The sequence below is a fragment of the Cervus elaphus genome, chromosome 2, assembly GCF_910594005.1.
Source record: "Cervus elaphus chromosome 2, mCerEla1.1, whole genome shotgun sequence".
NCBI classification, from domain to species: Eukaryota; Metazoa; Chordata; class Mammalia; order Artiodactyla; family Cervidae; genus Cervus; species Cervus elaphus.
In genome coordinates, this window is record NC_057816.1 from 6,381,260 (window position 1) to 6,399,969 (window position 18,710).

Below are 18,710 nucleotides of genomic sequence, written 5' to 3' on the forward strand. Positions count from 1 at the left end.
CACATACATGTATGAAGTGAATAAAATCTTCAGACAAATGGTGTCTTAAAATTTTTAACTCCAGTGAGTTTTAAGAAGATTCTTTTAAAAATAATTTATTTTTTGGCTGTGCTGGGTCTTTACTGCCGCGTGGCGTTTCCCTAGTTGGAGCGAGCAGGGGCTACTCTCGAGTTGCAGTGCGCAGGCTTCTCATTGCGGTGGCTTCTCTTGTGGAACACAGGCTCTAGGGCGTGCGGGATTCATCCGCTGCGGTTCAGGCTCTAGAGCACACAGGTTCAGTAGCTGTGCATGGGCTTAGTTGCTCCGTGGCATGTGGGATTCTCCCAGATCAGCAGTCAAACCCAGGTCTCCTGAATTGCAGGCTGATTCTTTTACCACTGAGCCACCAGGAAAGCCCAACTCTAGTGACGTTTTAGAGAAGGTACCTGTGGATGTGCTTCACCAGGTGAGGGGTAAAAGAACTATGAAAAAGGACACAGGGTCCAGGAATTGAGGAATCTGGCCCAGAACATGGTAAACAGAATTCCCAGGAGAAGTGCTTGCTGCAGTTCTAGCAAACAAACGGCACTCCCCTAAGCAGGGGATGAAGGGACACGCCCAGAGGACCTGTCGGACCCGGTGGGAGAAGAACCATCAGCTGGTATACACAGAAAACTAAGCAAAGGAGAAAAAAACAGGCCAACTATGAACTCCATGAAAAATAAATAAATACACAAAAAGGTCATTTAGTTACAGCCCCATTCTTGGCTCTGCAGTGGAGAGTCATGTAGTAATCTAAATAGTGAATATGGATTTACCTAATTGGGGAGAAGAGGAGGGGGCAGGGTGCTGCCACGAGAGAGCTAAAGCCTCGTCTGTTACGACAGGGGACAACAAATATTGTATAAGCATATTTGTAGAAAAGCTAACAGAGCCGGAAATGACTGTGCAGTGGCACAGTACTGAGGACGGGAAGAGGCTGTTTCCTTGTTATAAACTGCCTGATTCCACAGTACTAAGTGGGGCTTCTCTGGCTGCTCAGACAGTAAAAAATCTGCCTGCAGTGCATGAGACCCAGGTTCGATCCCTGCATCAGGAAGGTTCTCTGGAGGAGGAAATGGCAACCCACTCCAGTCTTCTTGCCTGGAGAATTCCATGGACAGAGGAACCTGGCAGACTACAGTCCATGGGGTTGCAAAGAGTGAGACATAACTGAGGAACTAATACAAATAGAGTACTAAGTAGGTACATGTTTTCTGACATTAAAAAAAGGCACCACCCTCCTCATCCTTAATGTAGTTTCTCAGAGCTCTAGCTAGTGAGGGCACTGGGCATCACGCACTGCTCTGGGCATCACGCACTGCTTCCTACTTCGTACTGCTTTATTTACACTGTCCACATCATGCAGTTCATGTGTTTTTAAGTACTAGGTTCGTCTAGTCAAAGCTATGGTTTTTCCAGTAGTCATGTATGGATGTGAGAGTTGGACCATAAAGAAGGCTGAGCGGCGAATAATTGATGCTTTTGAACTATGGTGTTGGAGAAGACTTTTGAGAGTCCCTTGGACAGCAAGGAGACCAAACCAGTCAATCCTAAAGGAGATCAATCCTGAATATTCACTGGAAGGACTGATGCTGAAGCTGAGGCTCCAATACTTTGACCACCTGATGCAAAGAACTGACTCATTGGAAAAGACCCTGACGCTGGAAAAGATTGAAGGCAGGAGGAGAAGGGGATGACAGAGAATGAGATGGTTGGATGGCATCACCGATTCAATGGACCCGAGTTTGAGCAAGCTCTGGGAGATGGTGAACAGGGAAGCCTGACGTGTTGCAGTCCATGGGGTTGCAGAGTCGGACACAATCGAGTGACTGAACAACAACACAGTATCACATCATGTAAGTTCATATTAGGGGTTGGGCCTCGGGATCGTTTCTCCACTTTCATCATCATGGATAACCATGAGGGGAACCCAGGTGAGACTTTGTTCCGAGTTCACACAGTTCACTTCACGGGGGTGAAAGGGGCTGTAAGGTCATCTGGCCTCACCACAGTGACACGGCTCCAGTGACAAGGGCAGGGCCTTCCATCGCTGATGAGCTCTCTCGGAAAATGCTTCCGGTTTGGTTGAAGTCTGACAGTGATGCTCCCTCTACCTGTCTTTCCATTTCCATATTGAACTCCCCCCTCATTCCCCCTGAGCCTCAGTCAGCTTGATCGAGGAACCCCAGACCACCCCGACCTAACTGGTCTATGTTTGTGAGTGGCTGGATCATGCAGACAGGAGGGGGACGGGCTCTTTCTTTGATCCAGACCCCTTAATTCTCTTAACCTCGCCCCAGATGCATTCCCTGCGGAGAGTGTGGCTGTGGCCTGTCCCTCACCATCTCCAGCACAGAGGCTGTTGTCCAGCGGAATCAATCAATGTGGGGTCCTTGGTCTCAAGAGCAAAAGTTCTGTGCTTACTCCTGCCGAGTACCCCCTTTCTGGAGTTGATTCCTGGTTTCTTTACAGGGGCTGCCAAACTCTAGGACTATATTAGAGCAGAATCTAGTCAAACCGCCTCCTTTTAAACTTGGGGAAATGGAAACACAGAAACTTGGTTACTTCCCACAAGCCTAAGCTGTCTGCCACATGCTAGGCTGTACCTGGTCCGAAGAAGACATAGGTCCTTCCTCAGTGGACAGGATTCCTGGCTTACAATGGCGCAGGGCGGCCGTGGGTAGCACTCACCCAAGAGACAAGCAGACTGGCTAGGGGGCTCCAGGAGGCACCACGGGCCCAGACTGTGCATCTCTGACCCCTAAGACCTTAACACGCACCTTCGTTCAATCCCTGACTGACACCTAAGGCCTACGATTTTCTAGCAAATCTCACACACTATGGCCACTGCCCAGTGACTTGCCACTCACCTGACTGACCTGGGCTCCAGGGCTTAGAACAGCATTTTGTTCGGCAGTTCTAGGCTTCTGCCTCCCAAGCCCCCTCCCCAGGACCCCAGAGATGCCCCTCCTATGAGCCCTGACCCCACCTTTCCTCTGTCTAGTTGAGCCTTCCTCTCCCGGGGCCCCTAGCTCCCTGCCCAGGCACTCTCTGCCCTCCTATGCCAGCCTCTTCCTTGGCGATCTTTATGGAGCATCACAGGCCTGAGACCTTGGCTAAGCCCAAGACTTCAGAAGGGGCCCCTGTGGTAAGGCAACTATTCCCAGGGCCCCTGAATAGAAAGAGGGGGAGATCAGAGCATGTGCTTTGCCTGTAAGCTGAGCTGGCAACAGCCAAGCCTCTGGCACCCCAGGGAGCAAGAGGGGGCTCAGTCTCACCCGAGAAAAGCCTCTGACTATCTGGGGCCAGGCCCCCCACCAACTCTGCAGCAGCAGCAAAGAGACGTGCCCAAGGAGAGTGGCAGAGAAGAAGGCGGGGCCTATGCCCTCATCTCAGCGTAACTGCTGCAGAACTTTTCCTTTGGACCTGGGGGTGCTTTCTGGGGGAAAGTGGGGACAAGAGCAGAGTGGCAGGAGCCCACAGGGTCAGCGCCTGGGTTTTCCTGAGGAGGAAGGCGCTCACTTACTTGTGCTGCGGGTCACCCAGTGGTCGGGGCAGTGAGGGAGGGGCGCTAGGAGAGGGGAGGGAGGCGGCGGCCTAGCGTGGTGCCGCACGGGAGCGAACCTGGGACTATGGACTCTGCCCAGCGCAGTGGAGGGGGCTGGATCCTCCTGGTTCTGGTTCCACTGGGGCTTTAACCCCAGCATGGGGTCAGGCAGCTGCCAGGCCCTCACTCATGGGCATGTTGATGTGGGCACTCAGCAGGGGTGTGCTCTGGCCTTCTCGAAGCACCAGCACCTATGGAGAAGGTGACCATGGTAGTAGGGGGCATTCTGCCTTCCCCCGCTGCTCCCCAAGAAGGCCCGCACGGCCTAGTCTGTACCGACCCTAGAGCAAGGCTCGGTCCAAGGGGGGGGAGCCTCTGCTGTGCAGACACCCAGCCCTTCCTGGCAGCCACCCAGGGCCCTGCCCACACTCACTCACTCTCTCCCCTGCACTAGTACCAACTGGCGACCTACCTTGATGATGTCTGAGATGCCCTTGTCACTAAGACTCTTCACAAAGGTCTCCAGGGGGTAGTTGAGCCCTGGCACCAGCAATGGGACCTAAGTTTGGGGACAAAGAGGTCAGGAAGTCAGCCCTTATGCCCAGCCAGTGTCTGGTAGATTTCAAAGCGCTGTCACCCTGCTGTCCCAGCTGAATGTCATAGCCTGGTGGGGCGGGCAGGGGGGACAGGCCTGTTCGAGGGGCACAGGGCTCCGTGGGGAGTGAACGCCCCAGGCCTGCATGCGTGTCCATAATTAAAGGTAAACTTTTTTTTTTTTAGCTGTGCTGCACGGCACGCTGGATTTTGGTTCCCTGGTCAGGGATCAAACCCTGCAGGGGAAGTGTGGAGTCTCAGTCACTGGACTGCCAGCCTAGTCCCTAAACCTCTTGACCTCCGACCAAGTCCAGGGCTGTTTCACCCACATACCAAAGTCCTTCTCAGTTTCTGGTCCTTCCAACTAAGGCTCAAATGTGGACCTGGGGAACACCCTTCACTCTGGAAGGTTCTCCGTGGGGTTCCCATTCCTGCTGCAGGAGGGGCTGGACAGCAGGGTGGGCTCTGGGGACCCCCAGCATGAACAGGCTTCCGACAGCGGCACAGGTGGGCCCCGGACTCTCACCCCAGCACCTTCCGTGTGCTGCCCTCAGACCTCGCGCAGGCGGGGAGAAAAGCAGCTGGGGCAGGCAATCTCGGGGGCTCTCCTCAGGGCCCCTGCTGCGCCCTAGTTGGCCCTGTAGCTGCAGCCACTTGCCAGCCCCCTCACCTCTGACCTGTGGGCATCTGGCCAGGCCCCACCCCACCCTCTGTCACGCTGGTACCTTGAAGAAGGCCCGGGGCAGAGCATAGAGCACCTCGTTGTACAGGAAGCAGACCACCAGCCCCAGGACGGGGCGGGCTGTTGACGTGTTCTGCAGGTGAAGGGTGAGCTTGAAGGTGGGGCCCAGGCCCTGAACCTGTGGAGAGGGTGGGGAGGGGAGAAAGCCCTTAGGACCTAGTGGACTTGGGTGCTGAGGATGGTTGACCCCGGCCCTGCCCGCCTGCTTCCTCATCAGCATCAAGTCACCCTCCTCCAACTGCTCTGACACATTGTCCATCAGCAGGCCCAGAGCTCAGAAGAGTGGCTCCATGGGTAGGGAGTTGAGCGGCGGCCCCGGAAGAAGGTGGGCGGGAGGCAGAGCTGGCCTGGGCAAGCAGGCCCGGCTCCCGCCTGCGCCGGCCCACGGCCCTGCCCCTCTCCTCAGGGCCCGGCCCGCCTTCACCGCTTGTCCTCTGCCGGCTACGGGGATTTCACTTTCTCCCTCTCACCCCCTGCACTCTGTAGCCTCTTCCTCTCTGGATCTCTCCACGGTCTTCAGGGAAAGAGAGATTAGAACCCCAACTGGATCAGACCGCACACGTCAGGGAGCCACTGAGAGCTGGTTGGAGGCCTGAGGACCTTGAGGTCAGGGTGTCTAAGGGCTCCGCGTCCTCCTTGTGCCTGTGTAGTCCCGGGACGGCCCCATCCCTGCCCCGGGCAGTCTGACCCCCTCGGGCTGCCGGCAGTTACTGAAGTGGACAGACTCCTGAAAAGTCCCCCTCCAGGCTCCTGGGAAGAAACGTCCCAAGGTGACGACCTGGGGGCCGGGCCCCACGTCTGGAGGCTTGTCTGAGGCCCCACATGGAACGAGGGGGCTGGAGAGCGTGCCCTGCTCTGCGGCCAGCTGAGGGGAAGAGGCAGCGCAGGTGAGAGAAGGCGAGAGCGCCCACGGAGGAGGTCTTGGTCCCTGAGTCTGTGGGCAGGTGACAAGGGGCATGGGATCTAGTTGCCTTGGAACCGGCTCTGGCCTGAGGGGTTCCCGCCCACCCCTGACCTCTGCCCCTCTGGCCCTGAGGTGGCCTGAGCACCCCCCTACCCCGAGAGCTCACCACGGCGTGCAGCTTGAGTGGCTCCTGGGCCGTCACAGACACGGGGCTGAGGCTGGACTCAAGGGCCTGCACGTAGGCACGGGCCGCCCGGAGGCGCAGCAGGTAGAGGTCCGCCTGGAAGGTCTGGTGCATGGCTGAGGGGAGGGACGCGAGGGGCTGACGGTGAGGAGGGAGGGGGGCAGGGCGGGAGGAGGCGCCCGCCCCGGCTGCCGTGGGGAGAGGGTGAGAGGAAGGCACAGGGGGCAGAGGCTGGGAGCGTGCAACAGGGGCCCGAGGTCCCACCGCCAGCCTCTGGACGCTGTGGACCGCTCCCTGCCCCTCCACCCGGCGTCTCCCACCTCCTGGCCGCCGGCGCAGTCTCGGCCTCCTTTGTTGGCGCCTGGCTGAACCCAGGCAGGGCCCTGCGCCTTTACCCAGGCCTCTGCCGAAATCGCCCTTCCCTGTCTCTGTCTGGCTGGTGGACGTGTAATCATCTTTTAAGAGTCAAATCCAATGTCATCTCTAAATCCTTTGCCAGGCTCCCAGGCAAACGCCTCTCTTGTGTGCCTCAAAAGCACTCCGCAGAGACTTCCGCACCTATCATGCAACGTGAAGTTAGCAAGGTCTAGTGAGCTCTTTAGGTAGGGACTGGCCTGATCCAAGGCACTTGGCACAGGGCCTGACATGATCACAGGTACTGAATGAACAAAAGAGCATGACAAGTTACACAGGAAAAGGAAGAACCTTGATCAAATTCTACTTCTGAGAACTCCTGCACCTAGAACTGGCTGTTCCCTCCTCTGAACTCGAGGGGCAGCCGCAGCACTGTCTGCCTTGAGCTCCAGTTCCTTGTTGGCAGGGTGTACTTCCGAGGCTGTCTCTGGGCCTCCAGAGGCGTGAGACCCGCCCGGTTCGCCCAGGTCTCCTCCCACTGCTCAGGGCACCCAGGTGGCGTTCACCCAGTTGCTGCCACTTTGGAGGAATAGAGGAGGAGGAGGAGGAGGGACTCGGCCTGAGCCTCACCGGTGCCGGCTTCCCGCTCTCGCAGTGTCTGGTCCACATAGATCCGGGTCTTCCGGGGCACGTTGAGTTTCACGGGCTGGCTTAGTAGGGGGTCCACCTCCCCTCCCCCCTCCGCAAACACTGCTGTGCGCTTGAGGATCTTCATGATCAGGCCACCGCCTAAGGGAAGAGGACAGATGGCAGATGTGTCCTCCCCAGGCCCACCCAACAGTCCCATTCTTTTTCCCCAATCTGCCTCATGTTGACCCTCTTCTGTCTCCTTGCTGAGACTGTAGGTCTCTGAAAGGAATGAAGTGTGTCCTATAAGTAATGCATTCATTCATTTAGCAGTTATTTATTTGTTTGGGCAAGTCACTTGGCTTGCGGGATCTTAGTTCCCTGACCAGGGATCACACCTGAGTCACCTGAAGTGGAAGCATGGAGTTCTAACCACTAGACCACCAGGAGAGTTCCTAGCAGATATTTACTGACTATTTTGATGTTCCTGTGGCAGACACTGGGGTGAACTGGAGACACAGCCAGGGCCTGGCCCCAGGTAGTGACATCAAACTGCTGATGAGCTCTCCCCAGTCAAGGCCCAGCCCCAGAGAGGACAGTGTCTGCAGGCCCTGCTTCCCAAACCCAGGTCCACCCATGTTCCACATCCACCTCCTCTTCTTCCCAGGGTCTGGTCCCACGGACTCCCAACTCTAAAACCCTCACGAGGCCTGACCCTCCTTGCCTTGTGTAGTCATGATGAGGGTGTTATCTTCCCGTCCAAAGCGGCCAAAGCAAAGGCTGGTCACTGCCTCCTATGGTAGAGACACCAGAGTTTAGTTGGGAAAAGATCTCAGTGAAGAGAACAGGGGTGGGAATAGTGGGGGGTAAGGCTGGGAGACTCCACATATGATGTAAGAGGTGAAATGTGAGGTGAGGCCGGGGGCTATACTGCCTCTGAAATATTTCCTGTATTTCTAATCTCCCTTCACCCCGCTCCCTGCTCACTGTCATGGCCATAGTTCCAGACTGGACATCACTGGCCTTTGGATTCAGCTTTCTAACAGGTCTCCCAGCCGTCTTTTTCCCCAGTCTGTCCTTCAAACAGCTGCTTCTGTTGCCTTTCAAAATACAAATATGACCATGTCTATTCTTGGCTGAAAAACCTCCAATGGTTTCTGCTCTCCTTGTTCACACATTCAAGGCCTTCCATATCTGACTCCAACCTGCCTTTTCTCTTTGTCCTTTTCCCAACCTGCACACCATACCGCCTGCCCTCCCGAAAGCCTGTGGTCTAAACCAGCTGCTTTCAAACATTATATTGTGACATATGACACTTTACACATACATACACACAAAAGTTTCACACGTGATACACTCTGAACTTTTTTCTGGTTCTGTTACTGGCTCATCAAATTGATTTGATGACTCAAAACTTTGTTTGAAAAACTCTGGTCCAAATTCACCAAACTACCTGGATTCCTTTGTCAAGAACACTCATCCTCTCAGCCGTTGTTCATGTTACTTCCAGTCTGGAATATTGCTCCTTCATTTATCTACTCCATTTCTCAGAGCAAACTGCCTCGAGGACCAGCTGAATTGTATTTGCTCTGTGAAACCGCTCCTGAGTTCCATCCCTATGTATCTCTCACCACCACCCCCAGTCACTAGAGTCTGTCTCTGCGCTTTTTCTGGGCTTTGCTTTGCTTTAGGCTGTCTTGTATTTGAATCAGCTGTGTTTCTGGCTGGCTTGCACCTTAGACTGCAAGTCCCTTGACAATAAGGATTCAGTCATTGTTTTATCCTTCCAATACAGTGAGTTGTGCAGATGAGATACTCAATCAATGTTTTCAAAACACATCAAAAGTTAAGGGTGGCAGGTGGAGTGGGATCAGGAGAGGCAGTGAGTGAGCCCCAAAGGTGGGAGCGGGGCAGGGAGGAGTCAGCAGCTCACCGGCGTGCGGATGACATCGAGCAGGGCCTTGTCCTGGTAAATGCGGACCTCTCTATTGGCCAGCCCGACCATGACGGCCTGCAGGCCCCGGGAGTGCTGCTCCAGGAGGTTCATGGCCAGGATGGCTGCAGGCATCTGCACCGTCCACAGCTTCTTACCCTGGGAGGGAGCAGCTAAGTGTCTACTGGGGGCTCAGCGCTGAGGAGTGGAAAGAAGTGGGTGGCTGGAGTTGCTGGGAAGGGAATGCCAGAAGGGCTCGCCTGCTGAGGGCGCCCGAGGAGACAAGGCTGGAGGGGCTTGGGGGTGCTTGCCGTGAGATCACACCTTGTGGGTGAAGCCGTGCAGGCTGTCTTGGTTGCTGCCCACCACCAGGACTTTGTGTACAAGGACAAGCCCCACAGGCTGGGCGCTCAGCTCGATGCAGTACTTGGGGCGCTTGGAGTCTCTGTGGAATGAAGACCCACACTCTCAGCCCCAGAGCTTCCTGGTGGCTCACGTGGTAAAAAGTCTGCTTGCAATGCAGGAGACTCAGGTCCTATCCCTGGGTCGGGAAGATCCCAGGAGGAGGGCATGGCAACCCACTCCAGTATTCTTGCCTGGAGAATCCCCATGGACAGAGGAGCCTGGAGGACTACAGTCCATGGGATCGGAGAGCAACTGAGCAACTAACGCTCACTCGCTCACTCACTCCCAGTCCAGAAACCTTCTCTCCTTCCCTGGCTGACCCTCCTCTTTCCAGGCCCCACAGATGATCCTGGGAGCAGCCTTGGCCCACAAGCAGAGGACCAGGAACTAGTTCCACCTCTAGGACTTCGTAGTTGCATGACCTTGGATGACACAAGTGTGTATTTTCCCTCCTGGTCTTCCTCACAATTTCACTACAGTGATCTGTGGGATAACTTGGTGTTTACCAGTCTACAGCGAGTGTACCTCAGGTGAGACGAAGTAATGGACTGAGATTCCATTTAGGATAATAGTTTAGTAATTTATCAGAAAATCAGGAGGAGTTTGCTCTGTGTGGACGCAGTGTTTGCAGTTTCCTGACATCTAAATCTTTATTTCTCTTCTCTAGAAACTCTGGCCCACCTTTCTTAAGTCTAAGCCAGAGACATCTCCCATCTGATGACTCATCTGAAGAGGTTCCCATTGGTCTCTGGGCCTAATCCCAATCTACCCTCCAAAATGAACACGGATCATGTCATTCATCATATCTTCTGAGTCAAACCCCATAATGGTTTTCTATTGCCCTTCAGATGAAACCCAAAATCTTCACCATGTCCTACCAGGTCCTGCATGAGCTGACCTGATCTCCAGGTCATCTCTTGCCACCAAGCTCAAGTGGCACATACCAATGTCTTTCCCACCCAGAGTTCACTTACGTGCTCTCTGCCTATAACACTTGCTCCACTTTTTTGAACTGGATCCTTCTTAACTGTCAAGTAATCTCTTCATACAGGCATTCACTGATCACCCTGACCCCCTTTTTCTCCTCACTGAGCCAGTACTTTTCCTCCATAGCATGTATCCAGTTTGTAATATAATCTTGGTCTTAATATGTCTTCCCACAAGGGTAGGGACTACATATTTTGTTCATCAATATATCCCCAATACCTCATGCAATGCTTAATTCATAGCAGGTACTCAAAAAGATTTCTTGAATTAAAAGAATGACAGTTAAGAAACATCAAACTAATGCATGAGGAAATTTCCCGTACCTACAAAAGCAACAGAACATATAGGAGAGACCATTTTGATCTAATATCTGATTGCACTGCTCGTGTCACAGCCACCCAGCCTAGTCTCTCACTTTGCCAGGCCGCACCGGACAATCCTCCAGCCATCCCTTGTGCTCAAGGGCTCTGCCTCCCATGAAGCTCTGGGCTCTTTCCAGTCCCATGTTCTCGCTCCAAAGCCCTGCTCATCTTGTAAGCCCTCGAAACCACTAGGTTTCTGAGATGTTCCTTCTGACACTAGAGAGCTCGGATGTGGCTACCTTCTCAGCATATAGATGCTCCCATTGCGGCAGGCAGCGGCAAGACGAAACTCCACCTCAAACTGGCCAGAAACCTCCAGGAAGACAGGGACACTGGGGAGGCTCATCTGCAGAGAGACTCAAACACCCCGGTTTCTCTGGAGCCCCAGCCCCTCCCTAACCTGACGTCACCTAAGTCCCCATCGCCTCACTCACACCCTCCTGGGCACAGTTTAAAACTTAAAACAGTTTCTCTGGAGGGGAACAGGTAGAGAAAGCCTTTAAGTCTACACCCTTTGACTCAACTATGCCATTTCTAGGAAAGCGTGCAAGGAGGTATTTAGATAAGCACACAAAGATATTTGGCAAGGAAGCCTACTGTGGTGGTGGTTAATAACAGCAAGAAACTGAAAACAACTTCAACGTACAATTGGCGACAGGGTAAAGAAATTACAGAGTATTTATATAACCAATGTTATGCGGCCTCTGAAAAGGCTGACATGCTTTTATATGGACATGGAAAGATACCGATGAGCTACTGCTGCTTGAAAACAGCAGGTTACAGGAGCCTACAGCATGGGGCTGTTTTGTTTACAAAAAAAAAAAAATTGAAACTTATATACCCGTGTCTAAATATGAAAACGTCTACGAAGACTTGTGCCAAAACTGTAACAGAAGACATGCATGAGTGGTAGGATTTGGGGATATCTGTCTTCTTATGCCTATCTACATTTTATAACTTTCTACAATAAACAGGTATCCCCAAGACTAACTAACTGGGGCAGGAGATTTGGGGGAGGAGGGGGAGGGAGTGGAGCCTGTGCCTCGGGTGTGCCCAGGGCCAGGCCCCCACACTGACCTTGGCCAGAATGGTGAAGGCCTTCGGGTCTAGTACCAGGAGCTCCTTGCTCTCAGTGCCCAGCACCAGGCAGGACACAGCGTCCTCGTCAGCCAGGTTCTTCTTTAAGGTGGTCATGGTGGTGATGACTGTCTGCAGAAGGACTCCAGGGTCACCCAGGAGATCCCCTCACACCATCTCCCACCCCAGCTACTCCCAGGATGCCCCAGAAAGACAGAGGGCAAAGGAGGAAGAAAAGTATTAGAGATGTGACAGAAGGTTTACCTACAAAAGTGTTGATTGCAACAAACCTAATTTCCTAACAAAAGAGGATTCTTTAAGTCAATTATTAACTATCTATATGATCAAAAACCACACGGTCATTTACCAAAATCAGATTTTAAAAGAAGATTCAATGACAGAGAGAATGTTTCTAATGTATTAAGAGAAAATACAGGTTAAAAGTTACATTAGTATTATCCCAGTTAAAAAAATATATATATGAATAAAAAAAATCTTGGAAAGCTAAACCTGTAAATACAAACACTGGTTATCTCTGGACAATGACATCACAGGCAAGGTTTAATTTATTCATTGTGCTTTTCTGCAGTTTCTACAGTGGGCATATGTTCTTCTAATTGTGATTGGAGAGAAAACGAAAGAGAAGGAGATGATCCCCTTTTTAGGAATTTCTGCTATGGAAATAATTTAATGGGACTAAAATGTTTCTTTGGATAAAGCTGTTCACTGAGTTGACTATCTTTAAGATTAAAAAAAGAGGAATCCTCAATGCCTAGTGGAAGGAGAAAGTTACAGAAATGTGGATGCTAGTGGCTTCCAACCATGGAGCTGCGATGCATAGCTGGAAAGATGGCCTCCCCCACGCTGCATCTTTTAAGCAATACTTAACTCACTCCCTGATTTTAAAAGTACTCAGAGATAGTGACGATTGTGGATCTGAGCTACTGATCAGCAGGAGAGAACAATGTTTCTCAGGGAATTATCTATGGCAAGCCAAACACGGAGGTATGTGTTGGTCAATGTATTCGGCTCAAGTGGCCTCTATAGCAAGTGGGTGGTTCCTATGTGGCTTTCTAAAATGCAGGGACAGCTCTGAAAGCCCATCCCTGAAGAGGCTCAGCCCCCAAGGTCAGGAACCACTAGAGCTCATCAATAAGTAGGTCTATCAATGAGGCCATTAAAATCCTAACTAAGAAAAATATGAAGTGACTAAAAAGAAGACACTTCTTGACCAATGATCTGCACCGAATAGTTAAATTATGAATGAATAATGAATCATCAATGAAATAATCAAGGGGCCACTAAAACTGGGGTTCTTCCAGACTAATGCTCAAGATACAATGTTACGTGCTCAAAGGAAGCAGGATATAAAAGCATATTTATGAACGAAATGTTATCAAAATGGTAAGAGTACTCTGAGTAGTAAGAGTATAGTCACTTGTATTTCTCCTTTGTACTTCTATTTTCAAAATTTTCCCTAATGAGCATATTTTACCTTTACCCCCAAGATGATAAAAGTTATGTAAGTTACATAACTGTATCTATCAACTCAAAGCTGTCACTGCTAAGCGACATGGAGAAGCCCTGCAGACTACACAGGTGGCACAGGCTGGAAGGGAAACTGCAAAATAAAACTAGTCGGGTTTGGCTTTACCACTAATGTTACGTGGTCTGTTTAAAAAAAAAAAAACAACTGTATATCTCACAGGGAAATGAGAAGGGGCAGTACCTGCCGCTTGATGGACTTGGACTTGTGCTGGTTCACGAACGCCTCCATCTCACTCAGCTCCAGCTGCAGAAACCTGGACACAGCGTGGGGACATCTGTGCACCCAGGCCCTGCCTGCCCTCCATGGGCCACGCCACAGCCTCTCCCCCTGCCCTCCCTGGGAGCTTCTGGAGCCCCGGCCGTCCAGAGGGCCCTTACCTGAGGGACTGCACAGACAAAGGCACCTCTGCCTTCTCCCTGTAAGGAGAAGAGGGCCAGTGCAGGGGAGGGGGTGTCAGACGGTGGGCTCTGGGATGAAGGAGTAGGAACTGGGGGGTGAGGGAGGCACATGAAGGGGAAAGTGGGCTCTCACCTGATGCCTTCCAGCATCTCCTTCAGGGTCAAGGGGTCAATCCGGTCCTGTGCCACCACGGGAAGAAGGTAGAGCCTGTGAGCTCCAGAGCCAGGCAGGGAATGAGGCCCACCCGCAGTGGCCACCTCTGCCTTCTTGCTCTCATCCCCCAGGTCACTTACCTCTTTGGCTTGATTCCAAAGGTCTTGTTCCAGGGGGTTTACAGGCAATGGGGGCAGGCTGAACTTGAAGTAGGGCTTGAGATTCTTATACATATACACACAAGGGCCTGATGCGATTGCCACTGCTGGTGTCTGGGGCTCATGTGACTCCATGAGGAAGGTGACAGCAGCAGCTGGCAGGGCAGGTAGCGGGCTTTCCCTCAGCACTGTTCCTTTAAGCACCTTCAGGCGGGGCTGCCGCCCATCTGGGCCAAGGTCTCCCACGACCAGCTGCAGAGAGAGGCTGGCTGACTCCAGGCTTAGGGTCTAAAGACCCACCTACTGCCCCTCTTCTTGGGCTTAGCTTTTTGCTGGTGCACATCCATATAGACTCAGAGTGTACCACAGGTGGGTGGGAGGAGGGCAAAGGTTTTGCAAGCTGTGTGCCCTTGGGAAAAATGACTTCCTGAGCCAGTTTTCCCACCTGCAAAATGGGAATACCTACGACGCGACAGGGGCTTCCCAAGTGGTGCTAGTGGTAAAAAACCACAAAACCTGCCTGCCAACGCAGGAGACCTAAGAGACGCAGGCTCAGTCCCTGCTGGGCCATGAAGATCCCCTGAAGGAGGGCATGGCAACCCACTCCAGTATTCATGCCTGGAGAATCCCATGGACAGAGGAGCCCGACAGGCTAGTCCACGGGGTTGCACGAGGTGGACACAAGTGAAGCAACCGAGCACGCACCCATGCACACCGCAGGACACTTGTAGTGAAAGTCAAGTGAGACAGTGAGCTGCAGAACCTAGCGGGGAACAGGGGGCGGCTGACACTTTCAGTGTGTGTTCAGTAAATGTTTCTTCAGGGCCTGCTCCATGCCAGACACTATTCTACACACTAGGACAGTGACTGAGGTCACTGGGGAGCCTGAAACTCATATCTGGGCTCTGAGGCTGGGCTTCCAAATGGGAAAGGAGCTAAAGATGCAGAACCCAGTGCGCAGAGTGGGATGTGCTCTAGCAACCCACAGAGGAGAACCAAGCTCTTCTATTTCCACCCTCCAAGCCACTGCAGCTGCCATGCAAGCCCATTCTCCTGAGTGAAGCCTGCAAGGCCCCTCTGATCTGGCTCTCAGCAGGTTTTCTATCACTTCCCCATCCAGGCTATGCTCCAGCCAGAAGGCAGGCTGCCACAGAATGCCTGGATTCCGAGCATGCTCAGTGTGCCTGGAGCCACACCAGTAACTTCATGTACCCTTTTATTTAATCTGAGCAACAACCTGTGAGGTAGATACAATTATTAGCCCCATTTCACAAATCAGGAAGCTATAAGGCTTAGAGATGTTAGGTAAAAGTCACATAGCTAGTAGGTGGCAGAGCAAGGTCTTGAATCTAAGTCTATCTGAATCCAAAGCCAGTGGTCTTGGGACTTCCCCAGCAGTCCTGTGGTTAGGACTCTGCCTTCCAATGCAGGGGGCACGGGTTTGATTCCTGGTTGGGGAACTAGGGTCCCACATGCTGCAGGGTACAACCAAAAATTAAAAAAAAACAAAGCCACTGGTTTTAACTACTGTTTTATATTGGCCTCAACTTTCTAATGTTCAATTTACTCTCTCCAGATATGCTGGGAGTTTCCAAGCCTCTTTGCCTTTGTTTGTGCAATTCCCTCTGCCTGGAATGCCCTCCCCTCTTCCATGCCTTCTCGACACACTTCATTCATCCTTCAACACAGTTCACATAGTACTGCCTCCTCCTGCCTCCAGTTTAGGACAGAGGAGCCTGGCAGGCCACGGGGCTGCAAAGAGTCGGACAACTGAGCAACTAAGCACATTTCTGTGATTTCTCCACCCTTCACTGCTGTCAACCCAGCACCAAGGATACACCAGGTGTTCAGTCAAAACTGTGGATGAATCAAGGACAGTATCCGTCTTTCCTTCTGGCTACGGACTGATTCATTTCTCAGTTTAGCCTCTGCACAAAAACTTACACACAGTAGGGGATTCACTGTGTGTTAGTCGCTCAGTCGTGTCCGACTCTTTGCAACCCCATAGACTGTACCCTGCCAGGCTTCTCTGTCCATGCGATTCTCCAGGCAACAAGACTAGAGTGGTTCCCTTAACCAAGGGGTTCACTGTATGCTTGCTAAATTGTTGAATGCTCTATGGACTGGGATTTGGGGGCCAAAGCCACGAATCTTACTGCACTGTCCAAGCAGGATATGACTCCTTTCTAGCTGCCATCATAACATATCCATTGTAGGTTACTGCCCTTGGTGAGGGCTGAGCAGTAATGGAACATGTGATGGGGAATTTGACAGACCCAGGTCTGCCACCTTTTACAAACTTGGTAAACTCAGCTTTTTGGAATCTATATTCCCACAAACAAAATGGAGATAAACAATATCTATGTATGTGAAAATGCCTCAAAGAGGGTCTAGTGCAGAAATGAGTACTCAATATATGTTAACTTCCTTTCTTTAGCTCAATAATTTCTCAACCTTTAAAAAAATCTGTGCCTTTAAAATTTTTTATTTCTTTACTTATCTTTACATTTTTATTTTAAAATTTAATCTTTTTATTATGGAAAAATTTCAGTCATATACAAAAGTAGAGACTCATATAACGAACCCCCAAATAGCCATCATCCAGTTTCAAGATGATCAGCTCATGGTTAACCTTAAGATTTATACCCTTTTGATAAACAAAAACTCTCAAGTCTCCTCTCTTTTAAATTCCCTCCAGATTCTGACGCCCCACCCCCAACCATGGGATGTACCCTTCCAGCTAAGAATTAACGTCAACAAAATGAAGAGGCTTTGTCTTAGTATAATCTCCAGCAGCATTTTGTTTAGCTCTACTTTCTGCAGTATGTCATATGAAATCAACAGGTTCTCTCCACTTCCACGTTAAAAATAAAGCGTAACACTAAAGGTGCTTTTTCAAAGTGCACATGAATTCCAGACTACGTTGAGCTTCTTTGGAACTATCAGGAAACCTCACTTCTGGGGTGACAGGCTTACCTCGTACTCCCCGTCCCCGTGCAAATCGGCCAGCGCTGGAAAACATAAAAAGGGCCATAAACCAGGATCTCAGCATCCTAGAAGCTTAATTATAGGACCATCTGACTCTCCGGTCTCCCCAGAACCGGAGTTCCTGGTCCCAGAGACTCACCCATGCAGGCGGGAAAGGTGTGGATGTTCGTCATGGGATCGGAAACTGCGTTCAGCCATTTCGAACTGGCCTCACTGCTGGGAGAAGAGGGACAGAGTTGGGGGACGCGGGTGGGGGGTCGGGGGCAGAAGATGAATCCCAGGGGAAGGAAGAACATTTTGCGGGAACTGGTTTCTGGGGATGAGGTGTGTAGGAAGCTCTGAACTAGGGGGAAAGAGTCAGCGTCCAAGTTCCAGCTCCCCCACCGCAGCACTCGAGTCACCCACACACCCATTCACTCCCTGGGTCTGTTTCCCTATGGGATCTTTAAGAGCCCTTTAAGGACTGCCAGCGCTGCTGAGACTCGCAGGATCCCAGATCCCAGGGACCGGGGCCTCATCTTTATATATGCGGGAAAAGGGGTCTCAAGGATCCCAGCCTTTACCTCTTGCCTTTGCCGCCGTCTGCCTGCGACGGAGAGGTAGCAGCCATCTTCCCAGGCGTCACCTTGGCAACCGGCTCTGGTCCGCCGCCGCGCGGCGCCCAAAAGCGCCCGGGTTGGGGGGAAGCTTGCGTGTCAAGGTTCCGGGCGCTCAACTTTCCGGCCCGGGACTGAGAGGCTGCTGAGCAAGTTGCGCTGGTCCTTGCGCCGGGGGGGTTTCTACCAGCTGAAATGCAATCCCTCATTCCGACGTATATAATTTATCTCTGATTCTTCCCATCAGGAGCTTCTAGGCCCTGCACCTCTGGCTCAGCCGCGGGGCCCTCGAGCTTTGAGGCCTGGAGAGGTACCCTTCTCCAGTTTAACAGCAAAACTAACTCGTCCGCTCATCCTCACGGTTAACTGGGTGGAAAGGGGGCCCCGTCCTTTCTTCCCTCCTTACTCTCGAGGTCCAGGATAGAGAAGCAAAACATAAAGGTTAAGGGATTAACTCCTGGGCTCCGCTGGTGGCTCAGTGGTAAAGCAGCCATCTGCCTGCCAATGAAGGAAACACCTGTTCCGTTTAGAAGATCTGGTCTGGGAAGATCCCACGTGCCACAGAGCAACTAAGCCGCAATTCCTGACTCTGCCCCTCTGTGGCAAGTATTGAAGCCCCAGTCCTAGAGCCTGTACACCAGCAGCCAAAAATAGATTAAAAGAAAAGAAGAGAGAGCAATTAAATTCTAGGATTGAGGTGTTCCAATTTTTTTTGCTGTTGCTGTTCAGTCACTCAGTCCTGTCCCTCTTTGCGACCCCTACAGTAAGCCAGGCTTCCCTGTCCTTCCCTATCTCCCGGCGTTTGCTCAAACTCATGTCCATTGAATCAGTGATGCCATCCAACTATCTCATTCTCTGTTGCCCACTTCTCCTGCTTTCAATCTTCCCCAGCATCAGGGTCTTTTCTAATGAGTCGGCATTTCACATCAGGTGGCCAAATGGAGCTTCAGCTTCAGCACCAGTCCTTCCAATAAATATTCGAGGTTGATTTCCTTAAGGAACGACTGGGTTGATCTCCTTGCTGTCCAAGGAATTCTCAAGAGTCTTCTCCAATACCATTGTTGGAAAGCATCTGTTTTTCAGCTCTTAGCCTTCTTTATGGTCCAACTCTCACATCCATACATGACTAC

The 18,710-nt window shown here is 51.8% G+C and overlaps 1 protein-coding gene across 2 annotated transcripts; it reads right to left on the reverse strand.

The window, feature by feature from the left end:
* Positions 1 to 1,868: 1,868 nt before the first annotated feature.
* BBS1 (Bardet-Biedl syndrome 1) lies at positions 1,869 to 17,647 on the reverse strand. Of its 2 annotated transcripts, none has more exons than XM_043926040.1 (17): positions 17,548 to 17,647; positions 17,124 to 17,200; positions 16,973 to 17,007; positions 13,979 to 14,248; positions 13,818 to 13,864; positions 13,664 to 13,702; positions 13,467 to 13,539; positions 11,738 to 11,869; positions 10,900 to 11,006; positions 9,231 to 9,351; positions 8,907 to 9,065; positions 7,698 to 7,767; positions 6,977 to 7,135; positions 5,975 to 6,108; positions 4,888 to 5,022; positions 4,041 to 4,127; positions 1,869 to 3,819 (listed from the first exon to the last, which is right to left on the reverse strand). In XM_043926040.1, exons 1-17 carry the CDS (start codon positions 17,592 to 17,594, stop codon positions 3,733 to 3,735), a joined length of 1,779 nt encoding a protein of 592 aa, XP_043781975.1. In that variant the 5' UTR covers positions 17,595 to 17,647; the 3' UTR covers positions 1,869 to 3,732. The 2 variants fall into 2 exon arrangements, with proteins under 2 accessions (XP_043781975.1, XP_043781984.1); XM_043926049.1 differs by having other exon boundaries at positions 17,124 to 17,197; positions 17,548 to 17,618.
* Positions 17,648 to 18,710: the final 1,063 nt, after the last annotated feature.

Excerpts from the sequence above, each read along its gene's own strand:
- BBS1 (XM_043926040.1), bottom strand. The coding sequence starts at position 17,594 with ATGGCTGCTACCTCTCCGTCGCAGGCAGACGGCGGCAAAGGCAAGAG. Across the intron at positions 6,109-6,976 it reads AGAGCGGGAAGCCGGCACCG|CCATGCACCAGACCTTCCAG; the intron begins GTGAGGCTCAGG and ends CCCTCCCCTCAG. Across the intron at positions 3,820-4,040 it reads GCATCTCAGACATCATCAAG|GTGCTGGTGCTTCGAGAAGG; the intron begins GTAGGTCGCCAG and ends CCTTCTCCATAG.